Source organism: Danio rerio, chromosome 23 (assembly GCF_052040795.2).
Source record: "Danio rerio strain M-AB ecotype USA chromosome 23, GRCz13ab, whole genome shotgun sequence".
Taxonomy (NCBI): domain Eukaryota; kingdom Metazoa; phylum Chordata; class Actinopteri; order Cypriniformes; family Danionidae; genus Danio; species Danio rerio.
Genome location: NC_141043.1, coordinates 4,286,784 through 4,309,703, shown reverse-complemented (window position 1 = coordinate 4,309,703; position 22,920 = coordinate 4,286,784). Strand labels below are relative to the sequence as shown.

The window sequence follows — 22,920 nt, the reverse complement described above, 5'->3', positions numbered from 1 at the left end:
ATTAATTAAATAATAAAACACCCACCCTCATAAGCAAACTCGTTACAAAGACCTGTTTGAACAACAGAGTATGATGACCAAACATTACAGAAAAGATGCATTAAATATTATCAGAGGTTTTTTCAAGGTAGCAGATAAAAGGATTACATATTTTGTCAAATTGTTCAAGTTTTTTTTTCAAATTGATGTTTTATTTATTATTTTTTTTTACCTGTAAGCACAGTACAGTGTTAATGTTCAAACTATTTGCAGAGTTCAAAACTAAGGATTTTTTCAACTGGCCCGATTTTGACTGGTGGTTTAGATTTTTACTTGCCCTGCCAAAAATTCACCAAAGTTTACGACTTTACAGAAAAGGCAGCATTCAAAGACTTAAAAGCACAATTCATTCATTTACTTGTCGGCGTAGTCCCTTTATTAATCCAGGGTCGCCACAGCGGAATGAACCGCCAACTTATCCAGCAAGTGTTTTTTTACGCAGCGGATGCCCTTCCAGCCGCAATCCATCTCTGGGAAACATCCACACACACATTCACACACACACACTCATACACTATGGACAATTTAGCCTACCCAATTCACCTGCACCGCATGTCTTTGGACTGTGGGGGAAACCGGAGCACCCGGAGGAAACCCACACGAACGCAGGGAGAACATGCAAACTCCACACAGAAACAGCAACTGAGCCGAGGTTCGAACCTGCGACCTTCTTACTGTGAGGCGACAGCACGACCTACTGCGCCACTGCTTCGCCCCCCATGTTAATATGTAATATAAAATTGTTGTATATTCTATAAGTTTTCCCCAATTTCAGTTTAACGTAAGGAAGGTTTTGTTCAACACAGGGACTAAGCTGACAAGAAAATGAATGAATGAATTTTAACATGGAAAACAGTCATGAAATATTGCACAAAGTAATATTTTACTTCATCACTATTATCATTATTATTATTATTATCTTTACTCTTAGAAAAATATATATAGAAATCCTACACTTTTTGAAAGGTAGTGTACATTTTCTACTGGGACTGTATGTTTTGTTGTTTCTGTACGCAGTTCTTCACCTTGATTCTGTAAGTGTCCACCTCCTGCACTGTGGCCACACGTATGAGCCCCGGACACCGCTTGTCCACCGCCTCCAACTTCATCTGAACCTGGAAACTGTGAGCCGGACGCTGCACACACACATACACACACACATACATCACAGTTTACCCTGAGCCTGCATTTATTTTACTGAAGAAAATGCAGGAACACTTTAAATTGCCGGCTGAAATAGAGATTAGTAACAGAACAGTTTTGAGCTAACAACTAAAATTGAACAACTAAAGGTGTGTGTTTCGAGATAAACTCAATTATCGTCTGATACTCAGTGTGGATTTTTTTTGACTGACCACTCTGAAGGCTTCAGCGGCGACCGCCGTGGAGCCCGTCTCTTCCAGATATCTCTCCCACGAGAACCTGTCCACCTCAGGGTAATCTGCCAGAGAACTAGCGTTAAGTTATATAAAGCAGACACTCATCTCACTGTTGCAATTTGCATGTTGTCACACAAAACAAATAGCATTAAATATCAAAACATTAGTAAGATAATGTCATTTGGTGTGACATGTACGGAACCCCGGAAGGGACGTAGTGGAGGAGAAAAAAATTGGCTGGGTAAAAAAAAAAAAAATGGGTGAAAGAAAAAAATGGGTGGGAGGAAAATATATATTTCCAAGTTTTTGCGTTCTCTCGCAAAGTTTTGCGTTCCCTCGCAAAGATGTTTTGCGTTCCCTCGCAAAGATGTTTTGCGTTCTCTCGTAAAGATGTTTTGCGTTCTCTCGTAAAGATGTTTTGCGTTCCCTCGCAAAGATGTTTTGCGTTCCCTCGCAAAGATGTTTTGCGTTCCCTCGCAAAGATGTTTTGCGTCCTCTCGCAAAGATGTTTTGCGTTCCCACGCAAAGATGTTTTGCGTTCCCTCGCAAAGATGTTTTGCGTTCCCTCGCAAAGATGTTTTGCGTTCCCTCGCAAAGATGTTTTGCGTTCTCTCGCAAAGATGTTTTGCGTTCTCTCGCAAAGATGTTTTGCGTTCTCTCGCAAAGATGTTTTGCGTTCTCTCGCAAAGATGTTTTGCGTTCCCTCGCAAAGATGTTTTGCGTTCCCTCGCAAAGATGTTTTGCGTTCCCTCGCAAAGATGTTTTGCGTTCTCTCGTAAAGATGTTTTGCGTTCCCTCGTAAAGATGTTTTGCGTTCTCCCGTAAAGATGTTTTGCGTTCTCCCGTAAAGATGTTTTGCGTTCTCTCGCAAAGATGTTTTGCGTTCCCTCGCAAAGATGTTTTGCGTTCTCGCAAAGATGTTTTGCGTTCCCACGCAAAGATGTTTTGCGTTCCCTCGCAAAGATGTTTTGCGTTCTCGCAAAGATGTTTTGCGTTCCCTCGCAAAGATGTTTTGCGTTCTCGCAAAGATGTTTTGCGTTCTCTCGTAAAGATGATTTGCGTTTTCTCGCAAAACTGTTTCTCCACAAACACTTCCTGTTCACTTCACTCACGTAAACCCTCCCGTTTTTGCTGAAATTCTCCCGTATTTTACCATTCTGCCCCACTTTCTTTACATTACTGTGCGCTGATCGTCGCCTTTCACTTTGCAACCTCTGAAACAGTGAATGCATGTATAAGCGCTGACTGACAGACGCGCTTCATACAATAAACTGATCCCAGATCAGCGTCTGTACGCGCCATTTAAAGGGACACTTCTCTTATCAAACAAGTGAGCAGCAAATGAATCTCATGTTTTGTTTAGTTTGATAACAGGTGACTCAGTAAGAATGCACAGATCTATAATGAAAGCAGTCCATTACTTTAGAAACTGTTTGTGCTCATTTAAGAGAAAATAAGCTGTTTAAAATAAAACATGCAGGACAGAGATGTTTCATATTATTAGTGTATTTGTCTGTTTAAACATACACCCGCTCCTCTGTAAATGGCGTGTACAGATGCTGATCTGGGATCTGAAACTTCCCGGATGTCATCTTGATATCGAGGACGCACTGATGCAGACTTGAGCACCGAACTCGCACTGGAAGTCCCAGAAGTCATTGCGACTGGAGGTGGGAAGCGCAGCATTTTATTTAGATTTATTATTAAAGTTCAGAGATATTACTTATTTACCTCAGGAGTTTCCCTAAATGAAACGGTGAAAGTAAACTTTAACATGGACATCTTAATTAAGAAATAAACACATTAAGGGTGTTTGTTTGTTGAAATTCGTATTAAAATTTGTTTTATTTATATTGTGCAGAGTATATTTATAATGTTTTATGCAAAGTATATATTTTGAAGAGGGGAAAAACAATAAATCGTTGTGTGAAGGCTGTAATGTTTAAATAATTTACTATTTAAAACACGTGAAGGTCACATGACCATCAGGAAGAACGCAGCATCCCATTTCTCAAAATTTCTCTGCCCTCGCGGTCTCCTAAGTTCGTTCTTCCGGAACACCTGGCAAGACCGGTCTCCACAAGAACGCAAGTCCGTTCTCTGCGTTCTTGGAATTGAGAAACAGCCACAGACAAATGACAAGCACATGTCTTAAACATAATAAATCAACTTTATAATTATGAATAGTTGTATTCTGATGTCATCATTTTACTGTGAATTAACATTATTAGTGTTGTTTTACCATATCATCATTTTAGAATTATATGGTTCTATCTGACATTTTGGTCAAAATGTAGTTATTGACATATTCTTATTAAATGACAACTTATTGTTTACATTTTAAGACTTAAAAAAAGGTTGCACACATACTGTTTGCTATATGGATTGCAAAAACTTTGAAGCTCAATATCTCAAAATTTTTCAGAACGCAGAGAGAACCTTATAATTCCGAGGTGGTGATATGTTTGAAAATTAACAATAATAATAGCACACTCGTATTAACCTTTTTTTTTTACATCTAAAGAATTGTGAGAAAGAATTGTGATCTCAATTTTACGCAAAAAAATTAGTGATTCACATTTTAGGCAGAATCGTGCAGCCCTAATTCTAAGCTGTACTTAATCAATTGTATTAAATAATAAGCCTTCATGCTAAATGTTATTAAATTAAAGATGTTGACCTATTTAATTAAAGTATATCTGTATTATTATTGTTTAGAAACCTTAAAAAAAATAGTTTTTCCTCTAATTTACCTTGTGGGGGCGTCAGCGGCAGGCCTCTCTCATGACACCAGCCGATAGGATGAATGTATGGACTGCTGGAATCACACCTACAACACAGAGGAAACCCAAGACATGAGTTTACTCTTAACCCCAACTATTAACTTCACCCAGGAATAGATATAAAGAGTATGTGAGCATAAAGAACTATAGGAGTAGTTGTAAGAGATTGATTGTTTTCTTGTTTGTTTTTTTCCCTCTGTGGTGCTCAATGAACAACCAAATGACCAGAGGAGAGTCTCGTGACCTAAAGGTTAACTTCACAGTTTTCTCCAAACTCCAGCAGGTAGAACATTTCAATGGTAATCAATCAATCAATCAATCAATCAATCAATCAATCAATCAATCAATCAATCAATCAATCAATCAATCAATCAATCAATCAATCAATCAATCAATCAATCAATCAATCAATCATTTTCCATCAGCTTAGGCTCTATTTCAGCAGTCGCCAAAGCAGAATGAACTATCAATTATTCAAGCATTTGTTTTACACAGTGAATGCCCTTCCAGAGACAACCCAGTATTGGGAAACACCCAAACACAATCTCATTCATACGCACACGTACACTATGGCCAATTTAGCTTATTTAATTCACCTATAGCGCCTGCGTTTGACTGTGGGGGAAACCGGAGAACGAACACGTAGAGAACATGCAAACTCCACACAGAAATGCCAACAATCGCCCCAGCCGAGACTCGAACCAGCAATCTTCTTGCTTTGAGGCAACAGTGCTTACCGCTGAGCCACTGTGCCGCCCATGGTAAAAATATTCCGTTTTTAACAATCACACTTGATAGAGCAGTCTGCAGAAACACTTTGATTGACATTCTCAATTTGTGCGTGTCATCAGAGGGACAAAGCCCCGCCCCTTAGTGGGGATCTCTACCTCATTAGCCTTAACAGTCATAAGTGAGAAGCAGCTGTCTGCCATAATGCCGTGTTCACACCAGACGCGGAACGCAGGGATAAATCGTGATATTCGCGCAAAAATAGCCACGTGAACATTTGAGTTTACTCGCTTCATTCACGTGTCAAACCCCGCTTAATTCGTGTGACAAATCCGCTTCATTCGCACGTAAAATTTACTTCAGAACAGCGGATTCGCATGATGGGCAGGGCTTCTGTCTGCCTGGTGACTTTAGCTTTGTTGCTAAATGGCTAACATGAATTTTATTAACAAAATAACCACCTGTAGAAAAATCCAGCTTAAACCAGCCTAGGCTGGTTGGCTGGTTTTAGCTGGTCGACCAGGCTGGTTTTAGAGGGGTTTTGGCCACTTCCAGGCTGGTTTCCAGCCATTTCCAGCCTAGTCTTAGCTGGTCAGGCTGGAAACTGACCAGCTAAATCCAGCTTAAACCAGCTTGACCAGCCTGGTTTAAGCTGGACATAGCTGGTTTTGGCTGGGCTCCCAGCCTGGCTAGGCTGGTCAAGCTGGTTTTAGCTAGTCATCTACCAGCCTGACCAGCTAAGACCAGGCTGGAAATGGCTAGAAACCAGCCTGGAAATGGTTAAAATCCCTCTAAAACCAGCCTGGTTGACCAGCTAAAACCAGCCAACCAGCCTAGGCTGGTTTAAGCTGGATTTTTCAGTAGGGCTGTGTTTATGTGCTTTATGAAGGCTGAAAAACAGCGTCCATACGTTTAGGGCTGTGTCTGAGTCCACTAGATCCTTTCAGATCCTTCAGAAACTGAACCTGGATGATGGAGGCTTTCTGACTAAGCCCAGCCCAGTTTGATGAACTGTTGTCGGTGTAACGCGGAGCGAATGTCCGTACAAGTTCAGATTTTTGAACTCCAGCGATTCGCGCGAAACTCGGGTTAAGCGTCATTCACGCCTATTCCCGCATTTGCATTGACTTAGTATGTAAATCACTCGCGCTTGACGCTTCTTCCGCATCTGGTGTGAAGACAGCATTAGAGTTTCTCCGCCATACCCACTGAAGATAATGTAAGCAACTGAGAGTCATTAGTCTGTAGTCTATATAGTCTGCCTACTTCTGAGACATTTTCCGTTTTTCACAGAGATAACATTAGTCCTGTTTTGGATCTGACACTATGCTCATGCATAGGCATTTGTAGCTCCGCCCTCTTCTGAAAGCAGCACAATCTCATTTGAAGATAAAGCAACAGTCACCAAACGGAACCATTTCGAAGCCTAAAAGGGTTTCAAAGAGTTAGAAAACATGATCTGTGGGGTATTTTGAGCTGAAACTTTACAAAGAAACTCTAGGGACTTCAGAGACTTATTTTACATCTTGTAAAAGGGGGCGTAGTAGGTGCCCTTTAAAGTCATGTAGTGTGAATTAGGCGTAACTCACCAGTAGTCATAGGTGTCATCCCAGTTGTCGAAATGAACCAGAAAACGGTCAGCCACTCTGTCGGTGACTGTGGCCACGCAGATGAGCGACGGGTTCATGCGGTCCACGGCCTCCAGCTTCATGCCCACCTCAAACCCACAGTCTGTCTCCGGCTGGACACACACACAAACAAGCTCTGCCCTTAATCAGCTGTCAAGGTCTGCAATGCAGGCTCAGTGTCTGAAAACTTACTTTAACCGAACTTATAAACAACTCTTTCGGTGCCGCCTGTGATCGGGTGATTTTTAGGTAGTTGGACCAAGAAAACTCTTCTTCTTTACATCCTGCAAGTGAAGATCATACATAAAATTACTAATGATGGGCAACGATGAATCATGATTAAACGCATCCAAAATAAAAGTTCTTGACATAGGATATATGTCTGTATTATACAACCCCAAATCAGAAAGGATTGGAACAGAATGGAAAACGCAAATAAAAAGGAAAGAAGTAAATTTACTTTGATTTGTGTTTCATTACAGACAATACTACAAACATTCAATCTTTTCCTCATGATTTTTTTGTTTTATTGGGGGGCAAGGTTGGCAACAGTACGGGTCTTTTTTGTGCATTTTGCGCTTCAAAATGCGTCACACAATCTCTATTGAAGACAGGTCGGGACTGCAGACAGGCCAGTAAAATACCTGTATCCTCTTCCTCCACAGCCAGGAGGAACCTTTTACTGTCAGGGCTCTGCCACTCTGGTCTTGCAAATTCTTGTTTTGGTGGCAGAGTCCGGACACTAGCTCTGTCTTGTCCGGTATGTTGTGCTCGGCTCGAGTTTTCTCGGGCACCGTATGGGCACCGTCATGAGCGCGCTCAGACCATGCGGGCGCGCGAGGTCTGTGCGTACTTGGGACGCGCGCTCTTGTACTCATGTTTGTGTTTTGCTATGTCGGCATCACACTGTTTCATTCTCAGCATCTCAGTCTGGTTAGTTTTGGTTTCGGTTGGTGCTGAGATGAAACACGGTAAGGTGTTTTCATCTATCGTGTGCTCGTGTCTTGCATCTGTTTATGTTGGTGTTGTCTAGGAGCACATGGCTCAGTGTTTACAGTGTGTGCTTGTGAACACGCAGTTATTAAGTTCTCTCATTGGCTGCGTGTTCGAGTCTCGCTTTATGTGAGCGCATGGCTTGTGTTGTCTCCAACCCGGGCTCATTGTGGAAACGTAGCCCCGCGGATGTTTCTGCAAACCGCGATTTACGTCCCGGGAAGTACGTATTCGAGCGTTTTTTTTTTTACGGATCCGCGAGAGGCCGCTGTGCGTGCTTTTACGCGTCTGGGGCGCCTCTCGGGAGCGCGCGCCGTTCGCGCCTGCGCCGTTCTTGCGCGAAAAGCCGCCGAATCGGCCGACTTGGCCGCCCTCCTCTTCCTCCTCCTCCTTCCCTAAACCCGAGCGACGGTTCGCAAAAGCCGTCCAAAAAAAAAAAAAAAAAAGCAAAAGCCCTCGTCTTCGATTTCGACCGCGTTTTCGGATCCCGCCACATTCTCGCCCTTATTTTTCGGATTCCGTTTTTCGTCTTACCTGATTTCCGGAACCTGCTGTTCCCCGGACTCGATCCCGGTCGTCGTCCACCGCGGCCGGCTCCTCCTCGTCCGGGGCCTCCGCTCCGCCGACGCAACGCTGTGAGCTAAGCAGACAAACTGATTGCATCGGGAAAGCCCTCCACTCGGAGGCGAGTCGTCGGCCGGCTAGTGCGAAGAGAAGGGGCGAAGCGGCGCCACACCGCCCAGCTGCGTTCGCTCGAAAAAAAAAACAAACGTGGCCTTTACGTACCTCCGGCCACGTAAATCGCGGTCTTCAGAAACATCCGCGGGGCTACGTTTCCAGAATGAGCTTGGGTTGGTTGTCTCTTTGTGTCATGTGCTCTCCCGTCATTTGTCTAGTCCCACCCTCCTTGTTAACCCATTATTAGTTTATTAGGTTCACATATTTGTGTGTAATTTATTTCTGCTTATATTCTCCTCATGTCTGCTGTCCTGTGCCAGTTCGTCATCAATTATTTTCCTGTCCTGTTGTGTCCAGCCCTGTTTTTGCCTGCCAGCCCACTCAAGTTTGTTTTCGCCTTTTTAATAACGTTTTCCCCCTCGAGGTAGTTTGTTTTGTTTTTATTTTATAATAAACCCTCAATTTTGTCTGCAATTGGGTCCTCGCTCCTTTCCCCATTCACCGATGGTGACATTTACAGCACGGATAATGTAATTTAATAAAAACAGAATCTGTTAAATAGACTAAAGCTTTCATTTAGTTCTTCAAGCATAAAACGAGATGAAAGACCAGTTAAACAAAAGCACAATGAGCGCAGAAAGTAAATGTACGTATTCTAAAGACATTTAATATGTACAATGTCATTTAATACAGTGCTTCTCTGTGTAAGACCCACTTTATATCATATCTTTTACCTGTTTTTATGTTTTTTAATGAGTTTTATTATTTGTTTTATTCTTTACTTTTATTCTTGTTTATGTAAAGCACTTTGAATTGCCACTGTGTATGAAATGTGCTATATAAATAAACTTGCCTTGCCTTGCCTATCTTAATCAGACAGTGAGTAATTTTAAAGCCAGATCTTAAACTTGGGAAGTTTATAACAGCAAGACTGTTCACAGGAAGCACCTGCACAGGCTTATTTCAAATTAAAAGTCTCCATGCATAAAGCCCACTCAGCTTGGAAAAAGTGTGCGTGTGTATCTTACAGTGTAGAGCTCTATAACTGACCTTTGGGAGTGTGTAGCTTGTGTGCGGTGCTCTCACACCACCCGGCGGGGTGGATATCAGCACAGTTGGCATTGACCCAGAAGTCATGGCAGTCAGAATAGCCATCGAAATGAAGGCGTAACCTGTAGCCACAGACCTGCAGACGAGAACGAGTGCTCAGAGGCAGATCTTTTCATGACAGGCAGAATAGGAGATACGAAGAGCTGCTGAAATGTACCTCAGCGACCGTCAGGACGAAATACATGGACGGGTGCTGTGGGTCGATGCCTTCCAGCTTCATACCCTGCCTGAAGCTGTTCCTGATTAGGGGAACCCTCTGCGTCTACAGCGGATACAAACATACATGTCAATGCTGGGTAATAATACAGATAAAAAAAACTTTTATCTTAAATAAAGAAACAGCATGTGACCTCCTGGAAGAGTCGGACTGGAGCAGCGATAGCTTTCTGCAGCTCCAGATACTGCGGCCAGGACCACGGCTCCATCTTAGTCTCTGCTGAGCCTACAGAGAAGACCCCAACACATTAACACACACACTAGAACACACTTTATTATCAAGAAGATCATCTGGCGCACGTAAAGCTGTCTATACAACATTTGCATTAACTTTTTAAAACAATAATTTAAAAAAACAATCATATGTTTGTGTTATATACTTTATTAAACTCGATTTTATTTACTATATTTAGTAGTGCAGGGCAACGATTGATCACAGTTAATCGCATCCAAAATAAAAGTCTGTTTTGACATAATATGTGTGTGTGCTGTGTATATTTATTATATATAGACAAATGCACACACGCATGCTTTGTTTTATATTTTTAAATGTTTATTTATATTCAGATATAAAATTTATATGTTTGTGATATACAAAGTAAATATGTGTGCAAATATTTTTTCAGGTATGTGTGTGTATTACATTGATATAAAAATGCATTATTTAATACACACACACATATCTTATTTCAAAACAAACATTTATTTTGGATGTGGTTAATCATGATTAATCTTTGCCCAGCATTAATATTTAGTTTATAAATAAATGTACAATATAGAAGTCTATATGTCTAATATATATACTGCTCAAAGTCATTAAGGGAACACTTGGGAGTTATATTGTGTTGTTTAAGTGTTCCCTTTATTTTTTTTAGCAGTTATACATAGGTTTCTATATATAAATATATATACAAACAAACAAACAAATAAATAAATAAATAAATATATATATATACATACATACACACACACACACACACACACACACACACACACACACACACACACACACACACACACACATGCAGTTGATATCAGAATTATTAGCCTCCATTATTTATTAGCCTACCTGTTTAATTTTCCCCAATTTCTGTTTAACGGAGAGCAGATTTTTTTTTCAACACATTTATAAACATAATAGTTTTATTAACTCATCTCTAATAACTGATTTATTTTATCTTTACCTTTATAACAGCACATGATATTTGACTAGATATTTTTCAAGACACTTCTACACAGGTTAAATGACATTTACAGGCTTAACTAGGTTAATTAGGTTAACTAGGCAGGTTAGGGTAATTAGACAAGTTATTGTATAACAATGGTTTGTTATGTAGACTATCGGGGAAAAAATATGGCTTAAAGGGGCTAATATTTTTGACCTTAAAATTGATTTTAAAAAAATTAAAAACTGCTTTTATTCTAGCCGAAATAAAACAAATAAGACTTTCTCCAGAAGAAAAAATATTATCAGACACACTGTGAAAATTTCCTTGCTCTGTTAAACATCATTTGGGAATAATTAAAAAAAATAAATAAATTAAAGAGGGGCTAATAATTCAGACTTCAACCGTATATATGTATATAGTAGGTTCATATGTATATAATAGGTTTATATGTATTTAATAGGTTTACATATATATATATATATACATTGTTTCATAACAGCTTTGGGAGCTTTATCATTAATAAATAATAATAATAATAATATAATAGAGTAAAAACATGGTAACATTTAAAAATGTATGCTTATTCACAAATCTTTGCGCAATCTGTCCATACATTGGCATTGTTCATTTCAGTAAATCTGGATATACTAATAGAGTCAAGCACATTTTCAGAAATAAAAGCTAACACTGGGGCCTTCAAAAGGTTTTTAAGGCACCAATATGTATACTACTAATATGTACCCTTAAAAACATACAACATTCTGTCATCATTTTCACACCCTTATTCAAAACGTTTATGAGTTTCTTTCTTGTTGAACACAAAATAAGAAGAAAGCTGAAACCCTTAAACCACTCACTTAGCATAGTAGGAGAAACAAATACTGTGGAAGTCAATGGTTACAGGTTTTCAACATTCTTCAAATCTCTTCTTTTGTGTTCAACAGAAGAATAAATCGTATAAATGTTTGAAACCACATGAGGGAGATTAAATACTGAACACATGTTCGTGTTTTGGTAAACTATCCCTTTAATGAATACAAATGGCAAAGTTATGTGATGGTTTAATGTAACTATTACAATGGTTCAAGGGACTGTCATGAAGTACCTGTTTTGATCTGTCTGCCATCAATTTTCAAAGCCTCAGATTTCTCATCCTTAAATAAAAAGAGCATTTTGTTGCATTAGAACGGAGAACGCTTTTTGAAAAACAAGATCCTTTAAATACACAGCAAACCCAATGGGAACCTTGATATCAATACAACTTTAAGACACAACAACAACAACAACATTACAGGCTCATTGGGAATATGTGCCCAGAGCTACATTTTTGGAAACCTGCAAATACATGTCCTGGCATACGAACTCTACAGGAAGGTATGATGCCACAGAAATCTTCTGTTCCTTTTCATGCTACCTGCACAGCTTGCTCATAAGCTCACCTTGTATTGGGATGTGGAGTACACCAGGGTTTGAGTTCGGTTCCAGGACAGTTCCAGAAACCAGGTAAAAAAAAAAAAACAGAACGAAGTGCACAAGAAGGATATGTAAATGACACGTATGGGAAAACATGCCCTAGTAACGTATTTGAGATTGTCAAAAATATACACGGTAGCCATTAGTGGATTTGTGAAACAAACACTAGCAGACATAGCCCCTGGCACATATTTAACTGTTCCCAAAACTGTAGCCCTGGGCATGTATCTCCATTGAGCCTGGGTTGCAAAAAGGAACCCAAGTATATAGAAGTCTATATGTCTAATATATATACTGCTTTACACAAGTAAAGTGTTAAATTAGCATGTTTTTCGATGTCGTTTTGACATCAAGGTGCCCGCTAGGAAGGCCTAAATTAATCAGCAGAAGTGCACCATTGGTTCGGCATCAGAGTCGTCCTCTGATGGGCTGTTGTATTCCCTCCTCTTCCTCTTCTTCATGGGCTTCATCATGTCATGCTCACGATACATCACCTGTGCTTCTGCGAGGCCTGCAGGACTGAAGCATCAGCAGTGTCATCTGTCTCCTCATGCATTCAACACACTGCAAATAGACTTTCGTACTTAGACTTTTTGTCTTGATTATAGTCCGCATATCTGAAAATTCTTAAAGGTGCAGAATGTTTGACCCTCTGTGGTTTAAACCATGATTTAAATAAAAGCAATGCCACGCGATACTGTGGACAGTATTTTTGGCTTGTCTAAAAAATGTTTGTTGATTTAAAGGGCCATGAAACCCCCTCGTTTCAGCAGTCAGAAAAAGTCAGAAAAGTGGGCGTGTCCAGCTCTGTTTAGGGGGGAGTGTCGGAGGAAGAAAAGAGGGAAGGTGTGGGAGTGTCTATTTGGGCGTGCTGAATTTCAGAGTCAAAACACACACACACAGGGGACAAAGCGACTGTGTTTACATGGACATCTGTAGTCGAATTATTTGCCAAATTATGAAATGGTGGACTTTAACTGCAGTTTGGCTCTTTAATTCATGGAATTCATTCATGTCCCTCGCGACAAACGAGATATTTGATCCCAGGAACTGCTCTAAGCGTGTATTTTTCATGCAATGTTTGATACCGCACGGCGAATGAGAGAAAAAAAACCTCCGCATTTCCCGGATTTTTATTCCGGTCACAAAATGCATTGAAAACCCTACACGAGGTTAAAGTTTGGTTGTAGTGCTAACATGTTTACACTCGGTGCAATAGTTTGTTCGATACGGATAAAATACAAACTGAATAAACAAAGAGCACTGGTCGCTCACTTACCAAATCTGTAGAGACTGGACAATCCACAGCAACTAGAGCCGCGTCTTTATTTAGAGGAGACTACAAGCGAATCCGGATCTCAGCGTTTGCAGATGAGAACAGCTCTCAGGTAAACAATAATCCTCCTTAGACACGCAAGTTATTGTTGTCGAGCGTCGCGTACACTGTTAATCCACACGTGACTCCAGCTGCGCTCTCACAGAGAGAAAATGAAAACAAAACTTAACTGCAGCAAACTATAAAAGCAACACTTCACGCTTGTTTTGCCAACACAACGTGGCGTCTCTGTCGTCTAAACACTGTGACAGTAATGAATATTAATGAAGTTGCACAATAGAGCGAGCTGATTGGTTTGAACCAAGCCTTACTCATGCATTAATGCAGCAGGCTGTAAGACGTATTAAGACACACTCTGGCACAGATGTCCAGTCTGCACACTGGAATACAGGCTATTATGTCATGGTCGTGACGCAGCTTCAAAAATTCGTTTCAAACCGGAAGTCGAATTTGCTTGAAATAACGCAAAAACAACCAATTTACACTTTTTAGTGAAATATAGGTGTCCTAATAGTGTTTTTAGCAGTGTGGGACACATATACGACTGTCAACAGCTCAAATCATGTGTTTTGGTGTTTCGTGACCCTTTAAGAACTTTTAGATATTTGGACTAGAAACAAGACAAAAACTCCAAGTAAGAACAGTGTTTTTTGCAGTGCACATTTATAATCTATGAGTAGAACAGTGTAGTGAATTTACATTTCCGACATCGGCTCTCCCCGTAGCTCCGTCATGTGCATGTTTTGGCCGCACCTGCTGTGAACGGGACTGTCCTGCACCTCTATACGAGCTCTGTGCAGTCTGTCGGCCTCCAGAAATGCTGCAGGTCTGCCATTGCCACCGGCTGAGACGTCTGTGGTCAGAACACACTGATGTGACGCTGCCATTGGACAGACAACTACTGACAGCTAATAATTCTAAATAAAAATAATTCTATTTTGCATACTCTTCAAAGACAAATTTAAGACAACACTTACATAATTTTATTTGCATACTCTTCAAAGACAATTTTAATTTAACTCTTAAATAATTCTATTTTGTAAACTCTTTAAGGACAATTTTAAGCCAACTCTTAAATAACTCTATTTTGTATACTTTTTAGACAATTTTAAGACAACACTTAAATAATTTAATTCTGTATATTTTTCATTGCAGTGGAGCAGTAGGTAGTGCTGTCGCCTCACAGCAAGAAGGTTGCTGGGTCGCTGGTTCGAACCTCGGCTCAGTTGGCGTTTCTGTGTGGAGTTTGCATGTTCTCCCTCCCTTCGCGTGGGTTTCCTCCGGGTGCTCCGGTCTCCCCCACAGTCCAAAGCAAGTGTGCCGCAAGCCTGCGTTTGAGTGAAGGTCTCGGCCGTTAGATCGCCCCCTGGGGGCTGGCTGCAGTACAAGTCATAAAGCCCGCCTCCTCCGTGTTAATGTAGGAGACTTGAGCCCAAATAAAAAAAATGTATTACACTTGCAATAAAATGTCCCGAAAGATGGTTATGGTCGATTAAGGCACTGGTTATTGTGCTGAAATAGGTGCAGATCTTCATTTTTGTAAACAGTTTGTTTTTAGCAGTAATTTAATGATGGGAGTGTCATTGTGATTGACAGCTGTGATTGACAGTTTCTCAAAGCAGCGCGTCTGAGCTTTGGCACGAGACTGCAGTGTTATTATTCGATTTCTGTGTTATTTTACCATGACAAAATGAGTTCAGCAGTAAACTATAGTTTCTGACATACATGATCCTGGTGGAACACTGTATATTCGCTAAGGTCAGGGCTTTTTTCGGGCTTTATTAGTTTGCTGATACACGCCTAACCACCCAGATAGCAAAACACACTCGGGCCAGTTCCGGCTAGATTCTCGCCTGCCGGAGACTTAACGTACCCCTCAGAGCTCAGACTGAGTGTGTAAGTGTGTGTGTGGATGTTTCCCAGAGATGGGTTGCGGCTGGAAGGGCATCCGCTGCGTAAAAACTTGCTGGATAAGTTGGTGGTTCATTCCGCTGTGGCGACCCCGGATTAATAAAGGGACTAAGCCGACAAGAAAAAGAATGAATGAATGAATGAATTTGTCATTGCTAACTTTAAGCCAACTCTTAAATAACTCTATTTTATATACTCTCAAAAGCCTATTTTAAGAAAAACTTAAATAATTTTATTTGCATACCCTTCAAAGACAATGTTAAGCCAACTTTAAAATAATTCTATTTTGTGTAATCTTCAGTGCTAACTTTAAGCCAACTCTTAAATAACTCCATTTTGTATACTCTCAAAAGCCAATTTTAAGCCAACTCTTAAATAATTCTATTTTGTAGAGCTATTTAAAGCCAATTCTAAGCCCACACTTAAATAATACCATTCTGTATACTCTTCAAAGACTATTTTAAGCCAACTTTTGAATAATTCTATTTTGTATACTCTCAAAAGCCTATTTTAAACCAACTCTTTAAGTAATTCTATTTTGTAAACTTGTCGAAGCCAATTCTAAGCCAACTCCTGAATAATTCTATCTTGTATAATCTTTAAAGACAATTATAAGCCAACTTTTATCCTTCATTCACTTTCTTTTCGGCTTATTCCCTTTATTAATCTGGGGTCGCCACAGCGGAATGAACCACCAACTTATTCAGCACATGTATTACACAGCGGATGCCCTTCCAGCTGCAACCCATCTCTGGGAAACACCCATACACACATTCACAATCATACACTACAGGCAATTTAGCCTACCCAATTCATCTATAGCGCATGTGTTCGGACTGTGGGGGAAACCGGAGCACTCGGAGGAAAACTACGCGAATGCAGAGAGAAGATGCAAACTCCACACAGAAACGCCAACTGACCCAGCTGAGGCTCAAACCAGCGACGTTCTTGCTGTGAGGCGACAGAGCTACCCACTGCGCCAACACGTCGCCAAGCAAACTTTTAAATAATTCTATATTGAATACTTTTCAAAGACAGTTTTAAGCCAACTTTCAAATAATTCTATTTTGTAAACTCTCAAAAGCCAATTCTAAGTCAATTATTGAATAATTATTTTTGTGTGCACTCTTCAAAGCAAATTTTAAGCCAACTCTAGAATAAGGGTGAACTAACACTAGGCTATCCGAACCATGCCCAGGCGCATTTCCCTGTATGTTTGACAACTGAGATTGCTCGAAATCTGGCCCAGGCGTGGTTCGGTTGGTTAAAAGAGGTGTGCCAAGGAACCCAAAAAGCGGTTTGGTTGGGCTTTGGCGTACTATGCTTTTAGTGTGAGTGCAAAGCGCACCTGAGTAAGAAACTGAAGATGCGCCATCACTTTTAAGAGACTGTTTCATATCGATTCATGGTAACACTTTATTTTGATGGTCCATTTGACTAAGTATTAGTAGACTGTCTGCTTAATATCTGTTGATACTGCTCCTTCAACAGACGTTTAACTGGCTACTTTGCAAGTACATGTTAAATTACAATAACCCTAACCCAACCGTGCCTAGTGTGGGTACACCCTGAAGGTCTGTAGTTGAATTGACGACATTCTGTATTTAGCTTTTTGCTTGTACGGTGGCTCTGAGATCTCAGATTGCCTTTTCAGATGCGAAAATGGAAAACATCGAACCCTGTTATCAGGCCCGGATTAAGAACTCAGGGGCCACTGGGCACATTACCTTGTAAGGCCCCTTACCTGGCCGCACCCCTATAGTTGAATTTAAAAAATAAGAATAATATAATAATTTTTAAATAAAATGAATCTATAATTTGTTGCCCACATATTTAAATAAATGATATATAGTACATATGTATTTATAGTCTACAAAGATTTAAATTATTTTTCAAAGCATTAAATAAAAATACTAATAAAACTATATATATATATATATATATATATATATATATATATATATATATATATTATTATTATTATTATTATTTTTTATTTATTTTTATTTTTTTAAGGGTATTTTAATGTATTGCTTTTATAAAGCATATTATTGCCATGCATATAACACACAATGCTTCTCCAATCCAGTTCTATGAATCTGAGTTCTATGAATCTGCGTCTTTCATAATACAAACACTGATTTACTGTCTCTCTCTCCTTCTCTCCCTGTATTTTCTCTACTCTTCTCGTGATGAAGACTTGATTATAAACCTAAAAGAATACGAAATCACAGACACTATACCTCTACTCTCCCCTCTCTCTCCTCTTCTGGGCCTCTCTCTCTCTCTCTCTCTCTCTCTCTTTCTGTCTGTCTCTCACACGATGAATCCAGTATGCGCTGCGCTGTCGTTAGCCTCCTCCGCCTGGTTAATGCTAGCTACTCATCATTTAAAGTTACCATAACGTCTTCTTCTGTACCCTCATTCTCCTGATCATGGGTCTGTTTAAAGATGGTGTGTATGGAAAATGCCTCAATAAAGACGCCTCCTCTCCTCTTTCTGTCGCGTTTACTAAATCCACTTGTCCACTCATTTTTGATCTATGACAGATATAACGTTACACTACAGTCCGCTCAGTTTAGTGCGGGTTATTACAAAACTGACGTTTCCGCTCTTGACCAATTACAGCATTCTGTTTAGTTAAAGAAAGAAAGGCAATTTAAATATAATAATAATAATATTAATATGTGATCGCGATTTTTTTGCTCAGAGGAAATACAGTAGTCTGAGCAATATAGTTTTTGCAGAGAGGGAGGCACCTATAATAAGACTAAACATTAGTAAATACCCACGAGACACTTGTAACTTTATATCACATTTGCATTATTTAAAAAAAAATGTTTCCTTCCTGTTAAAAATAAATATATTTCCAATCTGATATGTAAATGGGAGAAAAAAAAGTAGCACGAGTTCAGCTGATGGTGGATTCGAACCGAGTTGATGATCAATCGCGTCAAAAGATGAGGCTGTGACCCTTAAAAGGTGCGCCACTGCAGCTGTAATGCTGCACAGCTCTTTACTCATGTTGTCTCTATCAATCAGGCATCGATGGGCGTAAACCCTGAATAGATTATTCCAACTAGATGCGCTATTTGCAATTAGCCTAAAAAGACACTCCGAAATTGTCTTTTTTTCTCCCCCCTCGCAGGGGCCCCTAGGGCGCACGGACCCCTGGGCCTGTGCCCTATAAGGACCATTGGTTAATCCGGCCCTGCCTGTTATAATGGCCGAAAGTTTCAGAGGCAGTGTGACGATACAATTTAAACAACGCAAGGTTTAATAAATTTTTTTACGTGTGAAAAGTACAGACTAACATTTCGGATTCAGTGTGCAATAACCTTAACTCTATTTTGTATCCTCTTCAAGGCCAGATTTCCTCATGTTTGTGCCAGGACAGTGTTCATTCTGGGCCCTGACTGACTGCACTTCTGTTAATAACAATCTATAAACTTTAAAACATCATGAAGCTGTGATAATCCCACAGTATTTCACAAACAATTACCTGATTTTTCAGTTTGTTTGAACTCCATATTAGCTGGTTTCATCTGTGCTCCTTCAGTGGGCAGGTTAGTAGGGCCTATTTTACCTTCACTGATCACTTCCAGCGCACCAGTATCGCTAACACACAACTGCAAAAAAAATAAAATAATAACACTTAGTGGGCATTTGCTATAAAAATGGGTATTTTTAAGTTATAAAATAAAAGCATTTACTGTTTAATTCAATTGAAGTTTAGTTGAATAAATAATACTAATAATACATTAATAAAATAAAGAAAAAGGAAAGAAAAGAAATGTAAAGGAAAAGAAAGACAAAAATAAAATGTAAATGAAAGGAACTCCATTCCACTGGGATGATGAGATGCTGATCCTTCAGGGTATCTCTAAGAGAGGCTACTAAGAAATGCCCTACAAGATGACTTCAGACACTGGTGCTAATAAAGACGCTGATCGGTAGAATGAAGCACAGACTTTGCTCACCTTCAGATTGCTTCCAGGCAGGATTGCCATTCCCTCCTTCCAGCCCAGAACATGGACGATGGTGCCTCCGACCTGAGCAGGAAGTGATGTGGCCTCCAGTTCACTGCCTTTAATCGCCTTGATTGCATTTTGAGGCAGCTCCACTTTTGGCAATGGATGAGCAGAAGCTATAGAAAATAAAAGCTTGTTGTCATAAAGAGAGCATGTGAATTTAGTTCATACTCAATCCCTCAACCCTGGACACCAATGTAATTTAGTCTACATTTAAAATCATTAACCACTTAAAAGTAGATTGTTTATGTAATCAAACAATTATGTCACAAGCACACGTTATTACTCTTAAAGTGATTAAATAATCCATGTAAGTTAATCAAACATTCATTTTCATCTGCCTTTCCAGACCCAGGTTGCGAGGGCTGCAGTCTTAGGAGAGAACCCCAGACTCCCTCTCGGATGGGACAGCAGCAAAGTCCCTTGATTATTACGCCAGAATGAGTGTATAGTTCCTTGCTGTCATGACTGTCTGTAGTTCGGCAGCACACTCAGCGAACTACAGTGGCTTAAGAACTACAAGTCCATACATACCACGCGCATTACACCCGGTATCACTTACACTGATTGGCCATTCACAGCTGTTCCTGTTGATTTCCTGGACTATTTATACAACCATTTACCCACTGTTTGTTACTGCGTCGTTTGTCTATATTGTCTGCATTCCTAGTAAGTCTTCTTAAGTGAGTTTGTTGTTCCCGATTCTGATTCTTGCCTTAGTTTCTGGGTTTGTTTAGTTGTTACTTTGAACATTGGATGTTTTGTTATTTTTTGAACGCCGGACACCTTGTTTTGCACCTTGTTTTGCTTTCATTATAATGTCATATCTGTGCATTTGTAAAGTGACACCTCTGTTATTTAATGTAAACAAACTAAAATTCTAAATAAATAAGAGATTCATTTGTTGCTCTTTAATCAGATTGTTTAAATTATACAGTGAAGAAAAGATTGAGATTTGATAACTTCATTCAATTTCTTTATAATAGCTATTCATTTAAATTATCTGAACTGTTTGCTAATTTATTTTCTGTTAATATATACTATTTATTTGTTTCATTTGTAAATAAAAATAATAAAACATATTACTGACCATTTAACTGTTTATTTACAATAAAACAGCTCCAGAAGAACATATTTAGTAATTTGAGGATTTATCCCTTATTATGGTGGGTATATCCGCTTGTTAAGTGGTGACGTGTTTGAGACGTATATAATACTGTTGCCGGGTCCAAGCTGCCATTCATTTGAGTGGAGAAATCATTCGTTTATGATCACGTTTTATTCCTATCACACATTAAAGTTAATTTTATATAGAATCATAGTGTACACAACAATCTCTGGGCTTGCTGCATAACAAATATCAAAAATTTAACAATTTATAAAAAAATAATCACTTTCTGGCTGTCGGATATTAGGCATGGACATATATATACTGTGATCATGATTTTCGAAAGCCTTAAACTTTGAACATTGGATGTTTTGTTATTTTTTGAACGTCGGACACCTTGTTTTTCCGTTCACTGCATGATCTTGTAAATAAAACTGCACTTGGATCCAACACCTTTTGTTCCCGTCTCTTCAACAAACGTGACACTTGCCATATCAGCTTATAAAATACAAATTATTAATTTTTTTCGTATTTTGTTTGTCTTAGTACATGATGTAACTACAGAAGTTTAATTATTTTACTAGAAAAAGTATCGAAAGCATTATAATGAAGCACGAGACGCTAATGGTCTAATCTGATTCAATGGTCTATGCTAAGCTAAGCTAAAAGTGCTCCCGCTAGACATGGCATTCAAAACTAGTAAAACCTTTTAACCCAAAAATACAATAAAGAATACAACGAGTGGAGTGTCCCCTTGAGGTTTGGATAATCACAAAGTTTAAGGACTCTCTATTCAAATATAAGCACCTGAAAAAAATGAGGTGAGGTTTTTTATATCACTTCCACAAAAGTATTCGTCAAATTTTAGGAATTTGAAGCTGAAAGAAACGTGTTTGTTAACTAATAATGCAGTGGGGTACTATACAAAACAAAACATAAAAATAACTACAAATTAATTATGGCAGTATATTTAAAATGCCATGGTTTATATAATAATATAACTTTTTTTTTTTTAAAGTGGAGTGTCCCTTTAAGGCAGTGGTCTCAAACTCAGTTCCTGGAGGGCCACAGCTCTGCATAGTTTATCTCCAACCACCTCCAACTCACACCTGCCTAATAGTCTCTAGACTTCACTTCCATACTATAGTACGCTAAAATCAGTATGCGAGTCGAGTAATATGACCGAATTCATAGAACTCGAAAATTAGTATGTGAGAAGTACCCGGATGACCTACTTCCGGCGAGATTCTGAAGTGTGCATACACGCTACTCTATCCCATGATGCCCTGCGAGAGAATTCATGAATGGGAGTGACAAAATGGCAGATGTAGTACATCCGAATTCCTACTTCTCACATTTATACTATATAGATCATACTTGTCTAATGGCCGACTAGTACAAATTAATTCAAATGCAGTACGTACTGAGTAGTAGGCGGTTTCGGATGCAGCCTAGTAGTCTTGAACACCTTGATTAGTTGGATCAGCTGTGTTTGATTAGGATTGGAGCAAAAGCAGAGCTGCGGCCTTCCAGAAATTAGGTTTAGATGATCATAACATTCATCAACTCTTTATTCAAATATACGTACCAGGGAAAATGATAGTGGTGGTGTCCTGGGGTTTCAGCCGGTGAGCGGAGCTGTCGATGGGAGCGTGAGAGACGCTGCTTTCAGACGGGCCGTCGGCATTGTGTGGAAGGACATCCAGGTCGACTTTGGCACTCATAGCAAGACTGTGCTCAGTACCACTAACAGAGAAATCAGGGACATACAGATATACAGAAGCAGGTCATTATTCCGCAACAAACTCATAAAAGATTCAGTTTCTTTACTGCTGTTGTTGGTTTAAAAAAAAATTATACAAATTATTCTTGTTCTTCAGTCACACTATATAAAAATGCTTCTTGTAAGAATGTACACACTTCATAGTAAATACTAGGGTTGCAAGGTTCACCTGTACTACGCCACATCTGTTAAACCTCCCGTTTTTCTCAGGATTCTCCCGTATTTTACAGTTCTATCCTACTATCATGCGTTAAATGTATTTTTCCGTATTTCCCCTTGTATTTTTAGTCTTTCTCTGAAGGGTGGAATTAAACATTAAAGAGCCAATCCTCCCTAAACGCAACCCATACCACCGAACCACCAGGGGCCGCCCCTTGCTCTTAAATGTGAGTCTGTTCTATTGCTTTCGATTTATTTAGGCATGAAAACACTTTGAAACAAATATAAAAATGGCAGGATTCCCCCTTTTTTTTAATACAGGATCTGTCACTCCTCCCATGCGATCCTCCAAGCAGTCATATAGCGGTGCGTAACTGTCAGCTGACGTGCTCCAT

General features: G+C 39.5%; 3 protein-coding genes across 5 annotated transcripts in view; all 3 read right to left on the bottom strand.

The window, feature by feature from the left end:
* Nucleotides 1–22,920, bottom strand: part of raf1a (Raf-1 proto-oncogene, serine/threonine kinase a) — a 778,989-nt gene that overhangs the window by 511,320 nt on the left and 244,749 nt on the right. Inside the window, exon 1 of one of the 3 annotated variants that reach the window (XM_087305096.1) lies at nucleotides 2,973–3,422. The exons of the other annotated variants lie outside the window; for them this stretch is intronic. The gene's annotated coding sequence lies outside the window, so the exon portion shown is untranslated. Of the gene's footprint in view, nucleotides 1–2,972; nucleotides 3,423–22,920 lie in introns of those variants that run through there. 3 annotated transcript variants of the gene reach the window in all.
* The window catches only part of l3mbtl1 (L3MBTL histone methyl-lysine binding protein 1), a 42,302-nt gene that overhangs the window by 9,714 nt on the left and 9,668 nt on the right, over nucleotides 1–22,920 (bottom strand). Inside the window, exons 3-16 of the mRNA XM_087306433.1 lie at nucleotides 22,172–22,329; nucleotides 19,425–19,591; nucleotides 18,947–19,073; nucleotides 14,233–14,386; nucleotides 12,593–12,716; nucleotides 11,830–11,878; nucleotides 9,690–9,781; nucleotides 9,497–9,601; nucleotides 9,280–9,415; nucleotides 6,751–6,842; nucleotides 6,520–6,671; nucleotides 4,172–4,248; nucleotides 1,395–1,480; nucleotides 1,065–1,175 (exon numbers count right to left, since the gene is read on the bottom strand). Coding sequence (XP_087162559.1) covers nucleotides 1,065–1,175; nucleotides 1,395–1,480; nucleotides 4,172–4,248; nucleotides 6,520–6,671; nucleotides 6,751–6,842; nucleotides 9,280–9,415; nucleotides 9,497–9,601; nucleotides 9,690–9,781; nucleotides 11,830–11,878; nucleotides 12,593–12,716; nucleotides 14,233–14,386; nucleotides 18,947–19,073; nucleotides 19,425–19,591; nucleotides 22,172–22,329 — 1,630 coding nt within the window. The remainder of the gene's footprint in view (nucleotides 1–1,064; nucleotides 1,176–1,394; nucleotides 1,481–4,171; nucleotides 4,249–6,519; nucleotides 6,672–6,750; nucleotides 6,843–9,279; nucleotides 9,416–9,496; nucleotides 9,602–9,689; nucleotides 9,782–11,829; nucleotides 11,879–12,592; nucleotides 12,717–14,232; nucleotides 14,387–18,946; nucleotides 19,074–19,424; nucleotides 19,592–22,171; nucleotides 22,330–22,920) is intronic.
* The window catches only part of si:ch211-10d23.5, a 28,804-nt gene continuing 14,901 nt past the window's right edge, over nucleotides 9,018–22,920 (bottom strand). The window contains 1 exon segment of the mRNA NM_001386474.1: nucleotides 9,018–9,087. The gene's annotated coding sequence lies outside the window, so the exon portion shown is untranslated.